General features: G+C 37.7%; 2 protein-coding genes across 3 annotated transcripts; one reads left to right on the plus strand and one right to left on the minus strand.

Moving 5' to 3' along the window:
* Window positions 1-841: 841 nt before the first annotated feature.
* On the minus strand, window positions 842-3,860 carry LOC131440490 (eukaryotic translation initiation factor 4E type 2). 2 transcript variants are annotated; one of them, XM_058611808.1, is made up of 4 exons: window positions 3,581-3,860; window positions 3,315-3,471; window positions 3,140-3,262; window positions 842-1,243 (listed from the first exon to the last, which is right to left on the minus strand). In XM_058611808.1, the coding sequence occupies exons 1-4, from the start codon at window positions 3,589-3,591 to the stop codon at window positions 920-922; spliced, it is 615 nt and encodes a 204-aa protein (XP_058467791.1). In that variant the 5' UTR covers window positions 3,592-3,860; the 3' UTR covers window positions 842-919. The 2 variants fall into 2 exon arrangements, with proteins under 2 accessions (XP_058467791.1, XP_058467790.1); XM_058611807.1 differs by having other exon boundaries at window positions 3,572-3,859.
* Window positions 3,861-12,852: 8,992 nt separating this feature from the next.
* LOC131440491 (structural maintenance of chromosomes protein 1A) lies at window positions 12,853-18,765 on the plus strand. The gene is made up of 5 exons (XM_058611809.1): window positions 12,853-13,080; window positions 13,131-13,363; window positions 13,428-14,851; window positions 14,909-15,651; window positions 17,474-18,765. The coding sequence occupies exons 1-5, from the start codon at window positions 12,963-12,965 to the stop codon at window positions 18,640-18,642; spliced, it is 3,687 nt and encodes a 1,228-aa protein (XP_058467792.1). The 5' UTR covers window positions 12,853-12,962; the 3' UTR covers window positions 18,643-18,765.
* The last annotated feature ends 2,927 nt before the right edge of the window (window positions 18,766-21,692 follow it).

The following is a 21,692-nucleotide window of genomic DNA, read 5'->3' on the forward strand; positions in this document are numbered from 1 at the left end:
GCAAAATCCGCGGAAATGAAGAGGCCGACCGTCTAGCTGCCTCAGGAAGAAAGGCCCCCTTTTATACTAACGAAGTCCCAGGTAAAAACTTAAAACGTTGGATATCATCTGAGCTCAGATCAACATGGGCCACCGACTGGTGGAAAAACAGAACCCTTTTCATACGGAAAATTAAAAACGATGTCGAGCGTTGGGAAGACGTCGGAGACAAAAAACAACAAAAAATCTTATCCCGCTTACGAACAGGACACTGTAGAGCATCACACAACATGGGGACCGAGGGTCCCTTCCGGAAATCATGCATCGTGTGTAATCAGCATAACTCAGTAGAACACTTTATATGTCACTGTCCACAATATCAAGGCGCCCGAACGCAATGGAACATTTCAGAAAACATCCGAGAAGCTCTGAGTAACAATCCTACTTTCTTAGCCGCACTTATAAACTTCCTCAAGGATACACATTTATTCGAACAGATTTGATTTAAGCAGTGACCTACTACATGTACTATACACACCTAATTGTTTATACCACCTAGCTTCTAAGCAGAGACGAACCAGCCACCGGCTGAAAGTCTCTTTAATAAAGAAAACTAAACTAACTACGGACTCGCCTGAGGGCGACATGCTCGCAAAAAAGGATGTTGCCAATGATTTGTTCGGGAAATGTGAGAGCTGGATATCTTGTTAATATGATGTCTTTGGTCTCAGCTAAGTAGTTAGAGCAACTATGAGTTATGAAATCTATAATTTCAAACAACTTCGATACAGCACCCAAAGCAGATATTCCTCGTTAGTTTACTTATGAGCACACACTCCTACGATTTGAATTAATTCAACTATTTTGAACTGTTTTCTAGTTTTCGAAACTAGCAATTTATTTTTATAAGCGCCGTAACTTTTGAAAAGAAAAGTTAATTTCAAAGATACTTGAGACTGTCGCAGTGTGGTTTGTATTCCATGTGTGTCGAAGGAGGTAGATTTAGAATCCGTCTTAATGTGTCACGGATACGATTTGTGCTTGTGGTATCAGTAGCTGTTCGATTCCAAATGGATAACAGGTCCTCCGGGAACTGAGTGGAAAGCACTACTCCGCATATTTCAGGTCCAACGAGAAATTGTTCCCCAAGCATTGCCATGCATACGTTTTCCCAAGCACGATCAATTTTATTTTTCTTTAAGCGGATAACCCACTTTCCACCTCGTACATTTCCAGGATCTTCCCACATGGGCTTTATACCACTCTGAAACGAAAATAATGCAAATAATAAAAATTAGACAGATTTCCTTCTACAATTCATTAGTCTATAACTACATCAAGACAATTACGTTATAAAAGCCAAATCAGGGGTACTACATTCCAACACAGGAAACAGACATCCAAGTAGAGATTTCAATATGTAAGAAATTTAACGATTATATGGCAAAGTGATCGCCAAGTAGCAAATAGGTATCGTCCGTTTAAACCAGGCTTTATTTAATGAAATCAATTTCTACACTAAGAAAAAAACCATAGTAACCGTAACCTGTTTTTCATTGTCATTTCAACTATACGCTTAAAAAGTGTCAACAATCATGATATATGACTATTCACCATTTGTATTGTATAAATTACTAGACAACAAAGACTACGACTTGACTAAACTATTTGTATTTATGACTTTTCTGGCATGGTCATCCTGACAATGGTAGTCATCTCAAATATAAGAACAAATAGTTAGAATCACAATTTCTAGTAAGGTGAAATTGCTCTCGAGCCTTGATATATATGAGAAGCGAAATAGTTATTGCTACTAGTAAATATGTTCACAATAAATGTTACCATAAATAGATACATGGTTTAAAAGACGATTATGAAGTTTGAAAACACTATTCATGTAGTCCATATCAACAGAATTTATGTAGTAAGCACATTATCGTATAGTGTTTTTCAACCTACTATGTATTACATTTGTGCTGACTATACAAATTGTCAATGAACGGGTGTACTGTTATTGTCACATAAAGTTACAATTTAGCAGACAATTTCGTACATGGGTAACACATCAGTGATGGATTTGAAAAAAATATTCTATATTGTGCCTGTGTACTTCGGTAAGTCTTACAGGTAAATAAAGTTTGTAGCCTTACTAGTTTCCGTCATTGAAATTCGATTTTTCAACAATTTTGCAGGCAACGGTTATGTTTTCCAGTGAAATCAACGTCTCGTATACGGTTTATTATTTATTATCGGTCGCTGTAGAAACAACAGCAAGCGATTGATGAAAAGGGAGATTATCATTTGATTCCCGGATTCAATTCGCTTGAATCCGACGGAAAATCGCAGGTGTGTATCGAGGTTTGCATCTGGACTTGGCTAATAATTTATTTCCTGCTGCCAATTCCTTCTTCAGGAAAAACTCCACCGGACAGAGCCTTGGATCAACTGATGCTCTCAAGCAATGCTAAGCAATATTTCACCAGGTATATTATCATTTGATTTGATGCGAAAATAAAATAGAGTTTAATGAAATTATTTTGTTGTTCTTATTTTAGAATATAAATTCATAAAACTTTTCAACATTAGCTCATGTTTTGCTGATCTTCAGCATTGTTGAATCAACCACTGCTTTTAGTTTCAAAATAACTAGAAGTGAAATGTCAAAAATACCATGACTCTGGTTATAGCAAAAACTACAATGTAAAAAAAATCGGTCATGGTTAGGCCAACCATCTCAATCGTATTAGTTATTCATACAATACACTGTTCAATATTACTATTCTAGAGCCGATACCATTCATAGTAAACATGAACTTGACTATTGTTGAAATCATCTGATTTCATAGTCGGCTGAAAACCACTATACTCGCATGGTCAGGTTGGCCCTCTATATAGTAACAGTTACCATACTATTTTTCTGAGTGTACTATTCATAAGCCATGTCTTATGGAACTCAAAATTGATTTTGATCTGCTACATCTTTTTAATGCATAGTCAATGTAAGGTAAGATAAAAAATGGTGCAAAGCTTTGAATGAAAGCAGTATTGCACATCTGTTGAACTATTTTTTCTGTGTCAAAATCTGAAAAAATGCTTATTTCTATCACTATATGAACACATAATTTCAGGATAGATGTTTCATGTCACATGAGAAACTTACCTTGAAGAGATGCAATCTTCTAAAGGGATTCAGACCAGTCGGTTTTATAAGATGACAATAGAGAGTCCACCACTGTTCAACACTGGCGCAGCGGCCAACAAAATGAAGCGATTTCCCATATTCCTAAAAGTTCGAAATAGGTATTTTCGGAATTAAAATTTATAGTTCCACTCACCGCAGCTCGATGTGAGCCTTTCTTTCCAAACCATAGGCAGTAGGTGTATTGCAACTTGTGTTCTCCTGGGCCAACATCCAAGGGTTCCAGCTTATCAACATCGAAATCGCTTCCCTCATCACCACTGTCATCGCTATCACTAGCATATGGCTTTAATCTAAAAAGCAAAGTATACATTATTGGAAATAATAACATGTGTAATGAACCATAAATGTAACCTAGAATCTTGCTCGATACCCAAATAGTGACAAACTTACGCATCGTACTTGTTGGTCATATTTTCGTCCAAGATTATTATACCAAACTCGTATTCAACTCTCTACCGCAATCTCAATCTTATCACAGATTTTACTTTAGATTTAATGTATTGACACTATACACTACAAACTTTTCAAAAGTAGTTAGCTATATTCAATATTTTCGTTTTCACAGAGAAGATTTTGCTTTACTAATCATTAATAACTGCTTTATATCTGTCACAATTAATCATCATTATCATCAATAAACGAAGTACATGTTCATTCTTCTTGACTACAAATACAACTAACCTCAATTACTCAAAAACTACAAGGAACAGCCCTATCGACGACTGTTGGCCCTATCCGCTTGCATGAGTTCTTGGCAGATTTTCCCCCAGACGCCTGGCAGTGTCTGCAGAAGATTTTGCCACAATGCTGGCAAAATTTCGGCAAGAGTGTGGCAACAATACAACAACCGTTTCTGGCAGCGAATTTCGCCTAGCGGTTATTAACGGTTCTGTTTCTGCCTGATTTTTGCTAAACAAGATTAGCAGAATCGTTTGAAATCTGTTTTTCAATTAAAGTGCCTACCCGCTTGTGACGAATTCTGGCAACCGCCAGAAAGCTGGCTGCATTCCGGCTGCTGTCAAAATTGTCCAGGTGAAATTGCGTCATTATCTCGCAGTACGTGTCTTTTTTATTTCCCTCCTATTTCTTTTTTCTTATTCGACTTCATTTGATATTCGTCAATCCCGCATGTTCTTTTCTGTCCGATTCTTGCCATACAAGATTGGCAGAACCGTTTTGAATCGGTTCTGCATTTTAAGCGTCTTGGTTTTATTTTTTCAATAAAAGATACATATGAAAGGCAATAAGTTATTGCCCTTCATATATGCTAATCATGGAAAATGTTATTGTAAATAACATTGCTTTCTCACTACCAAACATACCCATATTTCAATCTCATTTACCTCGTCTCAAGATTCGCTTTTTTGTACGTACATGCGGGATTGACGAATATCAAATAAAGTCGAATAAAAAAAAAGAAAAAAGAAATAGGATGGAAATAAACAAGACACGTACGGCGAGATAATGACGCCATTTCACCTGGACAATTTTTACAGCAGCCGGAATGCAGCCAGCCTTCTGGCGGTTGCCAGAATTCCTCACAAGCGGGTAACCGCTAGGCGAAATTCTCTGCCGGAAACGGTTGTTGCATTGTTGCCAGACTTTTGTCGGAATTCTGGCAGAATTCCGGCAAAAAATGGCTGGCAGACATAGCCAGCCGTCTGGGGGGAAATCTGTCCGCCGCGTACAAGTGCACTCAAAATAATAATCATATTATAGTTACGTGAAAAGCTATGTGAATATTTTCCACCCTACTTTTCACGTAGGTTTTAATGGACTGGCATTTAAAAGCTGTTTAATGCATAATCCAGTAAAAGTTACGTGTTTCATAGGTAAAATGTAATGTACTGTTCATATCACATTTATCTATCAGTTCATATCAAATTTAGATATCAGAAAATTACTATATATTTTATATGTTGGTTGAAGTCAAAAGGGAGATTTCAGATTTTGATATAAATCTATGAAATGAAAAATGCCATGAAAAATAAAACATTTATTTCAGAAAATTGTCATATAATTCCAATGGCTTAAAAAGCAACTAATAACGTCGTGCTATCTCAAACCGATGCAGGTTGAAGTCGCATTACGTGGTTCCAGTGTCTCTAGCTTCATACCGACGGCCTGTTTGAAGCATTCGGCAGGAGCGGGTAAACTTCCGGACTCACGCAGGCACTCGGTCCAGTTGAACACATGGAAACTTTTATACTGGAATGGTCCGGTCGATGGCAAAAACGACACTTACGTCGTTTTGTAATTTGATTATGTACATTGGACAGTATGATAGGTCGTTTTTTCCTGGTTGACTTGACACATAAGTCGTTTTGCTTCTGTTAGTTACGTCGTTTTGCGGAAGTCACAGTGTTCATTCGTCGTTTTGTTTCTCGCACTTGTGTGAAAACCAGTTTTGTTCGAAAACATTAGTAAGAGCTAGTTTTTCATGTCAAGTGGAAAAAAATGACAGTCGACTCGTTTTTAGTGTGTTTTGATATTTTCGCTTTTGTTTGACGAAGGATTCATAACGGTTTCTACGATTGGAAAAAAATCAGTTGCTTTCCAAATTATTCAGCGCATTTTTCAACAAGCTTAATAGCAACTCGATCCCATTAAATACTCTACAGCAAGCTCATTTTCATAATATCACCCTAGATCTGCTTTTTCGTGGAAAACTATTTTGTCGTAAGTCCGCGCATACACTTTTGTTTATGTCTTGGTACATTGGTCAAAACATTGCCAATTGACGAAAGTAGCATTAATGATTATTTTTCATTGACTTCGACATACGTCAAATGTATTGACAGATTTTTTAGTGAATCTATAGTGAATCGAGAAACGGTGGTCGGGTAGTGCGTTTATTAGAACATTCCTAACAAAATGCAATAAAAATCTCGGTTTGTTTACTTTTTTTACTTATGTCGTAATGAACATTTTATACAGGTTTTTTTTCATTAGAAAATTTGAATGAAGGCAATAACAAACAGCTTTTGCACTACCAAACATTATATGCAAAGCTTCTTATCTCAATATACCAGTATTTTCATTTCATTTACCTGGTCTCAAGACTTTTATTTTTGATTGTACGTGCAAGATTGACGAATATCAAATTAAATAGAACAGAAAAAAAGAAGGCATAGCGATCTTGCAAGACGCGACGTGGCAAGAGAATAACAAAATTTTGCCTGCAAAACTTGACAGCTGTCGGAATTTTGCCAGGCTTCTGCCGACTGATAGTAGCTGCATACTATTAGATTAGGAAATTCGAAATTCACTCTAAATTTCCCTCGAGCACGCCTTGCTTATTGTGCAACAGAAATGCCAGGTAAAAAAATCAAATATCTTCAGACAGAGTTGCAAAAGTCAGTAAATCCGAAAAAATGTCAGAAGTCAGCAATTTTCTCTAGAAAATATCTCTTGCAGGCAGCAATTTCTCTACAAAGTATGATAAGCTGAACTGACTTGGCGAGCAAAAAAAAAATAGGTCGCGGCAATTTCAAAAGTCTGTAAATTTTGACGAAAATCTGCAAAAAACTCGTTTTCAAAAGCGAAAAAATATGCAACAAACAATGTCCGCGATACTATATACGAAATCTGCAGATTTACAGACAAATCTGCGGATCTGGTATCTCTGTTGTGCAACCCCTTTTTTCTTCTTTTTCGCCTACCAGTTTCTATATTTCCCGTTCCCATTCAGCACGACATTTGCATAATCGCTACGCCGGGTTGCCATTTATTCGCTAATATTGACACCAAGAGGTTTCGAAGACACAATCATATTCTAGCTAAAAATCATTGGAAATCAAATTCAAAAATGCACTAAATATTTTGTTATTTTAAACGTGCTCCCTTTCTATGCGTGTACTAAAATAGAACTACTATATACACGATCATTCTACTTCACTTTCAAATGAGCAATTTGTACTCACTTTTGTTTATTTAGTTCAAATGTCAAAAAGCGAGTAATGTTGATTAAGAAAACTGAATAACTTCTACTCTGTTTCTAAATTGACAACAAATATTACTCATCGTGCTTTGAAAACGTTGTGCGAGAAAATTGTGAAAAACTTGACCGCTGACGCAATTACAGGTTGTCGACGAATATTCGAAGAACTTCTTGTAAGTTTCGTACCGAGCCCCGGTTTTCTCACCGTAATTGTGAGAGCAGATTCTGTTCAGTATAAGGTGAGTTTGAAGTTGTTCTATTTTTTCAAAGGTATGTTTGAAGTTTTTATTCGAAAATTGTAAATATGTTTGATCATGTTCAAATATGAATAGGAATTATCACTACACACAAAGAAATGTTATTGTACCAATGAAAACGTCAAACTTTGCTTCTAAAAGGCATCAAAAATCATAATTTCAACCAGAAAAACTTTTAACTGTCTTCTACTAGGTTCATAAGATCATAGCTTACACACTTAGAAAATTTTGCAGTATTCGGTAATTTATTACCGAATTTTCAATTTTCAAGAAATTTAAAAAGTGTCAGATGTTCTGACTGACTGGAATTATGAGCGCCTTCCAAAACACTGCACAATCCGTCGAGTTCAACAAAAATTACCCTTGAACGATTTGTGTTGGCAGCAAGTGGACAAGTGATACAAAGTTATTTTCTGCCTATAAGTAAACAAAAAGCTGTTAGTGGATCTAATGTCTTAAAAACTTTTATCACCTGTACCTCAATCCATTCGATGAACCCTTCAACATTTTTTTCGTTTGGTTAATAAAAAGACACTCACTGAATATTTTAATAACTGTTCGACAGTTAGTTTCATGACAATCAGTTTTCACAGAAGTTCGGTTATTGGAAGATAACTTTACCAAACGGACAGTATGATTTTTACCGTATTCGGCGACTATTCAGGTTTACCGTATCAATTGTATATTTAATACAGAATTCTGTAATGAAAATTTACGTTAAACTGATCGTTCGGTGAAAATTTGCATAATTGTTGTAAAATAAAACCCATGTACCGAAATATCGGTTATTTCTATAGTTTACCGAAAGATCTCGTCAAAAATATTACCGAACAAAGGAATTAAATCTTAGTGTGTACGACACTATATGCATTTTCCGCAGTGTATGATTATGAGTCAAAAATGTTTTTACCTCAGTGTAAGATTGAACCCATAACCCTAAGAGCAAATTCAGCAGCTGCAAGATTCATATGGGTGGTCTATAATGTAAATGAAACTGAAACAAACGTATCCCCAGCAATCCGTTTTAGTTTTATTTATTCGACCAGTTCTACTGTCAAATTTAAAACTGGTATACATTGCCGTTCTATTTTTTCTACACGTTGCCAAAAAAAACCCAACGGTTGACTTAAATTCACCTAACGTGAAGTAATCAAGCATGTTTTTAATTGTTGGGTGAAAAGTACTGTATCGATTAAGTAGTTTTCACTCAACAGTGTAGTTTACTTCAATAAGTTGCTGTTGGGTGAAAAAATTTCGTGTGTTGCATTGCAGAAACTATCGGTCAGATTTGAAGTGAGTGAAATTATTTTGTAAAATTGCCAGTTTTGAAAGAATAATTACACCGCTATATCATTTCAGGCGATGGAAGATATTGAGATGCGTTCGATCGCTCAACGGTGCAGTTCCAGCAGCTGAATAGAACCATCGAACGAAAACTGAAATCAAATTACTCAAGTTGATATTTATATCGCTTGCGTAGTTTCTACCTAATCAGTACTATTGATGCTTTTACTCAAAAATAAGTAAAACCCATTTTACCCAAAATTGGCTTCCTGCACGCAACCCCTCTATTGAGTGAAAAGTACTTAAAATTAGGTAATTTTTTGGCAGCGTGTATATTTGAAACACAGCCCCGCATAGCGTTTTGGCTACCTGGGTAGCCATGGCCACCAGACGGCTACCAAAATTGATTCAGTGACGGTTGTCAATACCAATTTGACAAAACAAAGTCGCCTGTATCTAAGTTAGCCGAGCGTTTTTATCTTCTCACCTTCGCTGAAAATGTCAAATATTTCAATGTGGAAAAATCCTGGTGGATACGGTTGTATCGTTTGAGTTGTATATCTGGCAGCGGTGAGGCAGTCGGTCACCAGAATGTCTGCCAGCCATATTTTTCCAGCTGGCAGCGTTTAGTCAGTCATCTGGCAGCCATGCGTATGCGGGAGATAAAACACTGCGGGGGCTGCCAGTTTATTTTGTTATAATTTCTAGATTTAAATTTTAAAACTGACATAAATTATGCATCTAGAACTAGAACACTCCTGAATATGCCCTAAGACAAGACCTGACAACTGGCTTCTTATTCTTCCTTCCGAATCATCCTTCTCGTCATTTTCGCCCTGTGGAATAAATACCAACGTAGCGGCTACAGTGTAGCCATATTTACAGATTTTTTTAATAACTATGCTAGGAAAAAAATATAACATTTAAATTTTTAGACTTTAGGTTTTTGATTTGAAATAAACATAAAACATGTTTTAATGAATGCATTTCTTTATTATATATTAATGCTTAAAACAATTAATTGAGCTTTGATGACAAAACACGAAATATCTCATGTTGAACGAAAAATCGAATCCATTGTTGGCGTATTACCGGATCTTTTGGAAACCGGAAAAAAGTCAGATTTGGATAGAAATGCTTAGTGCGACCACAGTGTGGAACACAACAGTTCATTCTTCTCGTAAAACTAAACACACATTCGAGTTTTCACTCATTTAACAAATCTTTTTTGGTTACACTTTAATTCACTAAAAAGAAAAACGGCTTGATGCCTATTTTAATTACACAGTCCTGTCACTATAAACATTTATTACCAATGAAATTGAAAAAAAAGTGAAGCATTCTCCGAAAATTTTCATTTTCATTGGTGAGCTAAAATTTTACATTTTAATAAATTTGTTTTCTGATTTTTTTTTATACTTGGCATCATTGCTCGCGAACCCTGCAAAAGTTTTTCCTTTTCACAATGTGCAGGTGGCAACATCAAAATCAGCCAATCAGAAACTGGTTCATTTTGGAACAAAAGCAGCCCCCCCAGATGTCAGGTCTTGTCTTAACCATAACCATTCGGAATCCATTCGGATCTGATAATGCCCACATTATCAGATCCGAATGGATTCCGAATCGGCGAGAAATTTTCATTCGGAATTTCATGTGGAAATCATAATGAATTCCGAATCAATTCCAACTCCAGTGCAACAACCGATACCGAATGAATTTCGCCTACAACCGGATGATTCGGAAATCAGTCGGAATTGAGTGAGAAGATGCGGACTGAATTGTCAATTTGTCTTCTTCTTCTTCTTTCCCGATTTTGCACGTTTTCGTGCTGACTTTCAGTTTATTTTTAAATGAAAACTTTACATAACTGATTATACACATTGAAATCTTCATATTTTTCGGATATACAGAACCAGTAAATAACCAGTTCTTCTTAGAATTCCAACATAAACTGTTGAAATTCGCTGGAAATTAACAAAACGGCCTACCTTAGTCAGCATCATCCATTCCTCTAGCTGGAGTGTAATGAAATGGCTTAAGTCGCCTAAATTTTACACTAACACATTCATAAAATGAGCGAATATTCAATGACATTTATAATGACAATCAGGTTGATCGAGCAGCCAACTCAGACGAAAATTCTAGCACTGAACCGATCGAGCACTGAAAAATCATGCAGTCGAGTAAGAATTCATTACGCATTCCGTCATTTCGATAATGTGGGTGTGGGTTCTAATTTCGTATCAAAGACATCATATTAACAAGATATCCAGCTCTCACATTTCCCGAACAAATCATTGGCAACATCCTTTTTGCGACCATGTCGCCCCCAGACGAGCCCGCATCGAATCTTATACATAGAAGTAGGGGAGAAAAATGTCAAATTCGTGCACGCTAAAATAGCAGGGTTGCGCACCCATACAATTGACGTGATATGTTGAATGTTATGCCGTGCGATGGCGTTGCTGATTTGAAGATTGACTTCGCTCCAAGCTGACAAGGTCTGTTTCGTATAGAAGAAGCCCGCTTGTGAGGAATTCTGGCAACCGTCAGAAGGCTGGCTGCATTCCGGCTGCTGCCAAAATTGTCCAGGCGAAATAGTGTCATTATCTCGCCGTACGTGTCTTGTTTATCTCCCTCCTCCTTCTTTTTTTCTTTTTTTTATTCGACTTCATTTGATATTCGTCAATCCCGCATGTACATACAAAAAACGAATCTTGAGACAAGGAAAATAAGATTGAAATATTGGCATGTTTGGTAGTGAGGAAGCAATGTTATTGGCAATATCATTTTCCATGGTTAGTATATATGAAGGGCAATAACTTATTGCCTTTCATATGTACTTTTTATTGAAAAAATAAAACCAAGACGCTTAAAATGTAGAACCGATTCAAAACGGTTCTGCCAATCTTGTATGGCATGAATCCGACAGAAATCTGGGAATCTGACCGCAACGTACAAGTGGGATGGACAATTCAATTCGCCTTTTCTCACTCAATTCCGACATATTGTGATTTTCAGCGGGGCATAGAATGCGACGGAATCGCCGCAGAATAGCGAAATAATGAGCGTCAGAATCACAGGTGCCAGGTTGCAGATTTGCATGTACATTTCTTTTGTAAACAGACTCTGAAATTTTGCAGACTTAAAAAAATTTGGATTGTAATTTCGAAAAGGGTGAATCGATGCGAATGACAGTTTTGCTATCGTTGCGGCATTTTGTCGCATCGCAGTCTTTGTTAACCGCCAGTGAAAATTACAATATTACAGAAACAATCATTTTTCGACGAAATTCATTCAGAATCAATTGTTGCACATGACTCTACGTTAATTTGGAATTTGTATGGACTTCCACTTGGTATTCTGATTGTGAAATTATCGCTCATTCGAAATGGATTCGGAATTTATTGCGAGCTGTATGAGTGTTTTGCTTTGCTGTGTAGGATAACTTGGGAATGGGTAGATAATAATTGTAGATGATGATTCTACTTTTAAAGTACATTTTATACAAAGTTTCAATCAGAGTTGCCATGTTATTTTTTCATTGGTCTGTGTTGAACTATGTACAAGGCAATTTCGACCGAGCTTCATTTTCAGTGAGCAAAAAAAGGTCTCTCCACCTATCGCCTAATGCCCCGTTTACGCTTCTGCTGGCTGCCAGCATGCTGGCATAAATCAGATAAACATAGATTCCCCAGTGTAATACAACTGTTGTTGTGCAACCCGTGACACCAAAAGCGCCGTCTGGTGGAAAATGGGTGCGTAAATGCTCCTAAAATGCATGTACAAAGTTGCCTGCGCATTTAACACAACCACAGTAGCTAATGGAAAAAAGTACAACCTAGAAGCGCTGTTAGTGTCACCGTACAGTGGGAAATCTAGGTTTACTTAATTTATGATGCTGGTGTCAGTGTACTGCCCTCTTAGGAAAAAAACGTTCAACGGTGGTCCTTCGGTGGTCTAATACTTTGGATCATTGGACCACAGTTGAACGTTTTTTCCTAAGAGGGCAGTACACTGACACCAGCATGCTGGCAGCCAGCAGAAGTGTAAACGGGGCATAAAGGCCAAAAGCGTAAAAATCTGGTGAGATCTGACAAAATCTGGTAAAATTTGTAAAATCTGGCAAAAGATCTGGTTTGTTAGTGTCTGTCGAAACGAGAAAAATCTGGCAATAATGGCAACGCTGGTTTTAATACATTTTCAAAAGTGTGCATAAGTTGACGCCATTTGATACATTCATTTGATGCTGAATTTGAAATAATTCCAGTGAAAAAAAAAATTTATTTGCTATGCAACAATGTTAACTTCGGCTTTTCTCCAGTTCATAGAGGTAGAGAATTTCAAGTCCTACCGTGGAAAGGTTACAATAGGACCTCTGAAAAAATTTTCCGCTGTAATCGGTCCTAATGGCTCAGGTATGTGTTTATTTTTTCATGTTATCCAATTTCTATGAGCGTTGTTTCAGGAAAATCCAATTTTATGGATGCTATCAGTTTTGTTATGGGTGAAAAAACCACGAGTTTACGTGTTCGAAAACTTAATGAATTGATACACGGTGCGTCTATTGGAAGGCCAGTAGCCAATCGAGCTTCTGTGATGGCAAAGTTTATTATTACCAATAAAGAAGGAGAACAAAGCCAAAAAAGTTTCCAGCGATCTGTTATTGGTTCTTCATCGGAATACAGAATCAATGGGAGTGTAAGCGTGAAATGTTCAAAAATAATGTATGTAGTATAATGCGTATATTTCATTGTTTTTCAAGGTGGTCGCTACCAATACCTATCTGCAAGAGTTGGAACAAATCGGTATTAACGTAAAAGCAAAGAATTTTCTCGTTTTCCAGGGAGCCGTCGAAAGTATTGCAATGAAAAATGCAAAAGAAAGGACTGCATTATTTGAAGAAATTAGTGGTTCTGGTTTACTAAAGGAAGAGTATAACAAGCTAAAACATGAAATGCAAATGGCAGAAGAAGAAACTCAATTCACTTATCAAAAGAAAAAAGGTATAGCGGCGGAAAGAAAGGAAGCTAAATTGGAAAAACAGGAAGCGGATCGGTATGCACGCTTGAAACAGGAATATGGTGAAAAACAAATACAATATCAGTTGTATCGATTGTATCATAATGAGAAAGAAATGAAACGCCTGAATGAAGACATAGAAAGTAAACAACAAGAGTTAGCCATAGTTGAAAAAAAGAAAGAGGAAACCGACGAAGTTCTCAAGGAAAAGAAAAAAGAAGCAGGAAAAATTGCTAGAGAGTTAGCAAAGTTCGAGCAAGAAATCCGAGAAGTGGAGAGCGAAATGAGTAAGAAACATCCTATGTTCATCAAAGCCAAGGAAAAAGTGGCACATACTAAAAAGAAACTGGATGGAGCTATGAAAACACTGGAACAAGCTCGTAAGGCTGACGAAGCACATCAAGCTGATATTCGTAAACTTGAAGATGAACTACATGGCGTTGAAAGTAAATTGAAAACGTTTGAAGATGAAATTGCAGGAGAATCGAAGAAGCGTGGAAGTAATATTCATTTGGAGCAGAATCTGGTACAAGAATATGATCGCTTGAAACAGAAAGCCGATGCTACATCAGGAAAATATCTTATCAAATTAGATTCCGTTAATCGGGAACAAAAATCTGATCAAGATTTGCTTGATAATGAATCTAATAAAAAAGCACAGATTGAAGAGAATTATAAAAAATATGAGTCTGAGAAAAATGAAGCAATCAAACGACAAGAAAAACTCATTGATCACATCAAATCCAGTAAACTTGCTTTGGAGGAGCAGATTCGATTGAAACAAGAGCTCAGTCAGGACGTTGGATCGTCCAAAGAACGTATTCTAGAACTGCAAGCTGAATTGGATAATGTACGGGAGCAGCTCGGAGATGCGAAAATTGATAAGCACGAAGACGCTCGACGGAAGAAAAAGCAAGAAGTAGTAGAATTATTCAAACAGGAGGTTCCCGGGGTGTACGATCGCATGATCAATATGTGTCAACCAACCCACAAACGGTACAATGTTGCCGTGACGAAGGTTCTTGGTAAATATATGGAAGCTATCATTGTCGATACAGAAAAAACTGCTCGCCGTTGTATTCAAATTCTGAAGGAAAAAATGCTGGATGTTGAAACATTCTTGCCACTGGATTATTTACAGAAAAAACCGCTCAAAGAACGCCTAAGGTGAGTTGCATGGAGAGTATAATTCTGCAAAGATTTGTTCATTTGTGTTGATTTCAGAAACATTGAGGATCCTCGAAATGTGAAACTTATTTATGACGTGCTGAAGTTTAATCCACCGCAGATTGAACCAGCAGTTTTGTTCGCAACGAATAATGCATTGGTCTGTGAGACACCGGATGATGCTATGAAGGTAGCATATGAAATTGACCGCAGTCGCTACGATGCATTGGCACTAGATGGGACATTCTATCAGAAATCCGGTATCATTTCAGGCGGTAGCCATGATTTGGCACGTAAGGCCAAACGTTGGGACGAAAAGCACATGGCACAGCTGAAGGCACAGAAGGAAAAAATTACCGAAGAGCTAAAAGAGGTGATGAAAAAAACTCGTCGTCAAGGTGAACTTACTACAGTTGAAAGTCAAATACGCGGTTTGGAGAATCGCCTAAAATATAGCCAAAATGATTTGGATGCTTCGAAAAAGAACATTAAGGAGTATGACAAAAAATTAGATCAGTTACAAAACGAGCTGGATCAAATAGGGCCAAAAATCAGCGAGATAGAACGTCGTATGCAACAGCGTGACTTGAAAATCCAAGAAATTAAAGAAAATATGAACAATGTGGAGGACGATGTGTATGCTGAATTTTGTGCACGACTTGGTGTTGCCAATATTCGTCAGTTCGAAGAACGGGAACTGGTTCTCCAGCAAGATCGAGCTAAAAAACGAGCCGAATATGAACAGCAGATTGATAGAATTAATAACAATCTCGAGTTTGAGAGGTCCAAGGATACGTCAAGTAAGTTTATTGGATTTCTATATATTATTATTTATTTATTTACAATCTACCAACACACACAATTTGGTCCTAATGATAATGCCTAATAATATTAAGGAAGTTTGTAAGTATTCTATTTCGTAACACATTAATACTTGTTTCATTTTACCTGTTTGTGTGATGATGCTTTCCTCATTAACGGGTACAGCGTGATGGGTAAGTCGATGCCTTTCACGCAGCCCGCCTGGGTTTGATTCCCATCCCCGCACATTGGGTCGGAAAGTTTTTCTGACCCGTAAAGGTAAATGACCTTAAGGTTAAAACCTCTTCCTTTCGAGCCCAGATTTGAAGATTATGTTATTCGCATCGTCACTCGGACGGTTGTAAAATTTTCTTCACCTTCTAATTGTATATTCTAAAAGTTTTCGGACTCATTTTTAGAATCCACTACGATTTTATTCCAGCTATTCCAGTCCTGTGTGCGGATTGGGTGACAGAGTTTTCTGAATGTCGTCACGGCAAGTAAGGTAACTGAGGTATTTTGGCCCACTTTAGAATTGATTTTATTTTGGCCCACTTTGTAAAAAGTTCCACCAAATGTTGTAATATCTTTGAAAAAAAAAACCCATCCGCAATAGGTAATTTAATGTGATTAGCTTCAAATTGATTCAACATGAGTTACTTAACATCGATTGAAGCCATAAAGTTTGTTAGGTGGGCCAAAATATATGAAGTGGCCAAAATACCTCTGTTATCCTACATTTTCGTGTTATAGCATTCAAGTGCTGATTTTTGCCCTATTAAACATATTGTTAAAATTAAATTGAAAAAATGCTGATTCTATCTCACTCATAGCCTGTCAGCTTAGAGAGAAATCAATCGTCAGTTCACCTATGCCATCGCATGGCATCACATGGAAAATATCATGTAAATTGTGTGGGTGCTGTGCTGCTATTTTAGCGCGCCATCTAGTGGTGCGATGGTGCCTTTCTCATGTTAATCATGCTCTCATAAATATTACACCATGTAATTTCGGAACCGTAGTGCACAAATAACAGTCGGTATCGTTATACGAGTATATGAGATCTTTCATTTGAATCTATGTTTGTAAAAATCTGTTTAGCCATCTGCGAGAACAATGAGTGCATTTTTTGGCACATATCACCCTGTAACACTGGAACCGGAAGTCGAATCTTTGATACAACTCAATAGCGTTCAATGGGACCATAAGACCTTTTATATGAATATAAGTTTGTGAAAATCGGTTCAGCCATCCCATCTCCGAGAAAATCAAGTGGATATTTTTTGCACATACACAAGCATTTTGCGATCTCGACGAGCTGAGTCGAATAGTATATGCCACTCGGTTCAAAAGTAGGTTGTCACAGTGATTGCAAAGATTTTCTATTAGAGAGATAAACGAAAAGTATGTAGCTGCTGATTTGTTCGTAGAATGTGAGAGCTGGATATCTTGGTAATATGATGTCTTTGCCTCACTCTAGATGTCTGTCTCTTACTGAATCGGATACCGTTTTAATTACCTCCATAATAAGTTGTTTTATCTATTGGTTATGTTTTTGGAATTCCGCCCATTTCAAATGTTGGCCTAGAAGTAAAAGCGATCAATTATATGTATAAACACAGTTCACTTAATAGAAATCTCTGATACCAGCCATCATCAGGGTTATCTGGAAAACAATTCTCTTTCGAGTAAAAGCAATCTCTATCATCGCTTCTATACACAATAGTATGAAATGTAGATAATGAAAAAAATGTTTGAATTTGTGAATGTTGTATCGACTAGTTGTCAATGATATCTTTTTTTTCCTATTTTCAAACGCAGAGAATGTTCAACGTTGGGAACGTGCGGTTCAGGATGACGAAGATTCGCTGGAAACGTTTAAACAAGCTGAGACCCGTCAACGCCAAGAAATAGAAAAAGATAAGGAACGTATTGAAAAGCTGAAAACTGAAAAACTTTCGAAAAAAGCTGCGGTAGATCAAATGGAAGAAGAAACGGCCAAAGCCCGCAGAGATGTTCAACAGCAGGCCAAAGAGTTGGCCGCCGTTCATCAGCAAATATCTGGAATCGAATCCAAAATTGAAACAATGAAAAATAAGCGACACAATCTTCTAATGCAAAGCAAGATGGACGCTATTGATATTCCGATGGCACATGGTAACATGGATGATATAGTGCAACAAAGCACGGATAATCCATCGGAAAATTCATCTCTCACATCGATTTATGAACGAGAAAGTAAGATACATATTGACTACAGTTCTCTGCCGAAGAATTTGACTAATCCGTCGGAGCCAGATCAAGTAAAGAAGGTAGGAGATAGTTTGGCAAGAGAACTTCAGTCCAAATTGGACACACTAGAAAAAATTCAAACTCCGAACCTCAAAGCGATGCAGAAACTAGACAGAGTAACAGAAAAAATCCAGAGCACAAATGAGGAGTTCGAAACAGCTCGTAAGAAAGCGAAGAAAGCCAAAGGCGCTTTCGAAAAAATAAAAAACGAACGCTGTTCGTTGTTCACCAACTGCTGCAATCACATCTCCGATGCAATCGACGGCATCTACAAACAATTGGCTCGCAACGAGGCAGCGCAAGCATACCTTGGTCCGGACAATCCTGAAGAACCATATTTAGATGGAATCAATTACAATTGTGTTGCACCAGGAAAACGTTTTCAGCCAATGAGCAATCTCAGCGGAGGTGAAAAGACTATAGCCGCATTGGCCCTATTATTTGCCATCCACAGCTTTCAGCCGGCTCCATTTTTCGTTTTGGATGAGATAGATGCTGCTTTAGACAACACTAATATAGGCAAAGTAGCATCATACATCCGAGAAAAGTGCACGAATTTACAGACGATAGTAATTTCATTGAAGGAAGAATTCTACAGTCACGCTGATATTCTCATTGGTATTTGTCCAGAACCTGCCGAATGTCTCGTCTCACAGACCCTAATTTATGATTTAGAACAATTTCAAGCAGTTCCATAAAAATCTTAAGCTCCTACATTTGTTCGAACATTTGATGTATTAATTGCATACTCTGATTCCTTATTTCATACCGAAAACCTATTATACTCTTTTTGTACGCATAAAATGTTAATGTAATTTACTTTTATAAGAGAATAGATAACGATCTTAATCTTTTTACACCGAAGTTTTTCTGCCGAACCTAATTATTTTTATTTATTAAGTTATTGAAGAACGTTTTCGTTTTGTTACTTTCAAATTCAATGCATCCTGAAACAAGTCTCTACTTCATAATAAATTATTTTTGGTCATTTCAACAAATATTCCGATCATTATGTTTTAAGTTCACAGAAAAGGCCGGATCAGTTTTCCATTAGCAGGTAGGCAAATCAACGTACATTACAGTCATAAATAACGTGTTCAGTGATGATGGTTGTTAATATATTCATAAAGCTCACTTAGAGTCCCTTCATGAAATTTTTTCAACTCACGCGCGTCCAATCGACGAAATTTTAATTGTTGGAGACTTCAATTTTCCCGGAATCAAATGGCAAGGAACTTCCGGTGGATTCTTTTTCGCTGATCCGACGCTTTCAACATTCCATGTTGGCATTACGACCTTGCTCGACGGTTATAGTGTGAACTTACTTCGCCAATCGAATCCTGTTGCCAACGAAAACGACCGAATGCTGGATCTATGCTTCTCGAGCAGAGCAGATGTTGCACCTATAATTAGTGCCTCACCGTTTCCTTTGGTCAAATCTGTTCGACATCACCCGCCACTTCATATTGTGCTCAACTCTAATCTTCCACCAGATGGCTACAACACGACCGACATCATCAGCTATAATTTTAATAAAGCTGACTACACTAAAATGACCGACTTTCTAATACATATTGACTGGGAGGAAATTCTCGACAATGATGATGTCAACGCTGCTGTACAAACGTTCTCTAACGTCATGAGCTACGCGATTGACTTCTTTGTACCAAAACGATCCAAACGGCTGTCCCTGCATCCACCATGGCAGACCACCGTAGTGAGACAACTGAAAACGACTAAAAGAGCCGTCCTAAAACGGTATTCAAAACATGGCGGATACACACTGCGTAATCAATATGTCCAGATCAATCAATTATATAAGAAAACTGTCAAGCGTTGTCATGTCAGCTACTTGAAAAATGTACAACGGAAATTGAAATCCAATCCGAAGTCTTTTTGGAAACACGTGAACGAGCAAAGGAAGGAGTCTGAGTTACCTTCTATAATGAAGTTTGGAGAGTTTACTGGTTCGTGTAAGCGGGAAATCTGCCAGCTTTTTTCGGAAAAATTTTCTCGTGCCTTTACAAACGAAACTTTAAGCCCGCAACAAATAACACTCGCCGCGCTCAACGTTCCAGAATCTTATAATTCTTTAAATCTCATTCATATTGACGAGGATTCGATTCGGACGGCAATCGCTTGCATGAAGTCGTCTACCTCCTCTGGCCCTGACGGTTTACCGGCAGTTATATTGAAAAATTGCTCGACTGGTGTAATTGCTCCCCTTTGTCGACTATTTCGGATGTCACTCTCTAAAGAAGTTTTTCCCAACTTATGGAAATCTTCTTTTATGTTCCCAGTGTATAAGAAAGGTGACAAAAAAGACGTGAACAATTACCGTGGCATCACATCGCTTAGTGCAGTTCCTAAACTGTTTGAAAAGGTTATTCTGGCACCGATTTTCAACCACAGCAATATATTGTTGACACTCAACATGGTTTTATGCCCAAGCGCTCCTCAACCACCAACCTATTGTCATTCATGTGCTACGTGACTGATGGTATGTCAAAAGGCTTACAAACAGACGCTATTTACACCGATCTCTCTGCTGCCTTTGATATAATTAATCACAATATAACAATTGCTAAATTGGAAAGACTTGGATTCGGCTCTAGCATCCTTCGGTGGCTGCAGTCATATCTTGTAGATCGTCGTTTAGCAGTGAAAATCGGCGATCACGTTTCCAATGAGTTTATCGCTTCGTCCGGAATTCCGCAGGGTAGTCATCTCGGGCCTTTAATATTTTTACTGTATTTCAACGACGTCAACTTTACTCTAGAGGGCCCTCGTCTATCGTTTGCCGATGACGTTAAGATCTACTATTACATTCGAAGCCCAGAAGATGCAGGTTTTCTTCAACGACAGTTGTTGAGCTTCGCCGAGTGGTGTAAAGTAAACCGTATGAAATTGAATCCTGACAAATGCTCGACCATCACATTCTCGAAGAAGAAAGAGCCATTTCATTTTGATTACTTTCTGGAAGGATCCCCGATAGTCAGAACGACGTGTGTTAAAGACCTTGGTGTCTTTCTCGATGAGCAACTGACATTCAAGCAACACATCAGCTATATCATTTCTAAAGCTTCTCGCAACCTAGGATTTGTTATGAGGATGGCTAAACATTTTACAGACGTGCACTGTTTAAAATCTCTGTTTTGCTCGCTTGTTCGTTCATCCTTGGAGTACTGTTCTGTCGTTTGGAACCCTCACTACATAAACGGAGCTCATAGAATCGAATCGATACAACGCAGATTCATTCGCTTCGCCCTACGGCGCTTACCGTGGAACAATCCTCACCAACTACCAAGCTACGAAAGTCGCGGGTTATTAATCGGTCTCGATACACTACAAGTTCGTCGAGATGTGGCACGTGCTTCACTGATAGCAGATGTTTTGACCGATAGGATTGACTGCCCTGCTTTGCTCCGCGAAATTAATATCAACGTCCGACCCCGGGCTCTTCGCAACAGTGCATTTCTTCGACTTCCTTTACGACGAACTAACTACGGTGCTAACAATGCTATTATTGGCTTGCAGAGATCATTCAACCGCGTTTCATCAGGATTTGACTTCAATCTATCACGCAGTAGGATACTTGGAAATTTTTTATATATTACTAGAAATTATCATTAGGACCATATTGTGTCTGTTGATTATACCTAAATAAATTACACCTCAAAGGATAATTAAGCGCTCGCAAGTTTCGGTCTGTGTCTTTGATGACATTTGGTGAATAGAACGTCGACTT

This window comes from Malaya genurostris, chromosome 1, assembly GCF_030247185.1.
Source record: "Malaya genurostris strain Urasoe2022 chromosome 1, Malgen_1.1, whole genome shotgun sequence".
NCBI classification, from domain to species: domain Eukaryota; kingdom Metazoa; phylum Arthropoda; class Insecta; order Diptera; family Culicidae; genus Malaya; species Malaya genurostris.

Excerpts from the sequence above, each read along its gene's own strand:
- LOC131440490 (XM_058611807.1), bottom strand. The coding sequence starts at position 3,591 with ATGACCAACAAGTACGATGC. Across the intron at positions 3,263-3,314 it reads AAGGCTCACATCGAGCTGCG|GAATATGGGAAATCGCTTCA; the intron begins GTGAGTGGAACT and ends TCGAACTTTTAG. Across the intron at positions 1,244-3,139 it reads GAAGATTGCATCTCTTCAAG|AGTGGTATAAAGCCCATGTG; the intron begins GTAAGTTTCTCA and ends TTTTCGTTTCAG.
- LOC131440491 (XM_058611809.1), top strand. The coding sequence starts at position 12,963 with ATGTTAACTTCGGCTTTTCTCCAGTTCATAGAGGTAGAGAATTTCAAG. Across the intron at positions 13,081-13,130 it reads AATCGGTCCTAATGGCTCAG|GAAAATCCAATTTTATGGAT; the intron begins GTATGTGTTTAT and ends GCGTTGTTTCAG. Across the intron at positions 13,364-13,427 it reads AATACAGAATCAATGGGAGT|GTGGTCGCTACCAATACCTA; the intron begins GTAAGCGTGAAA and ends TTGTTTTTCAAG.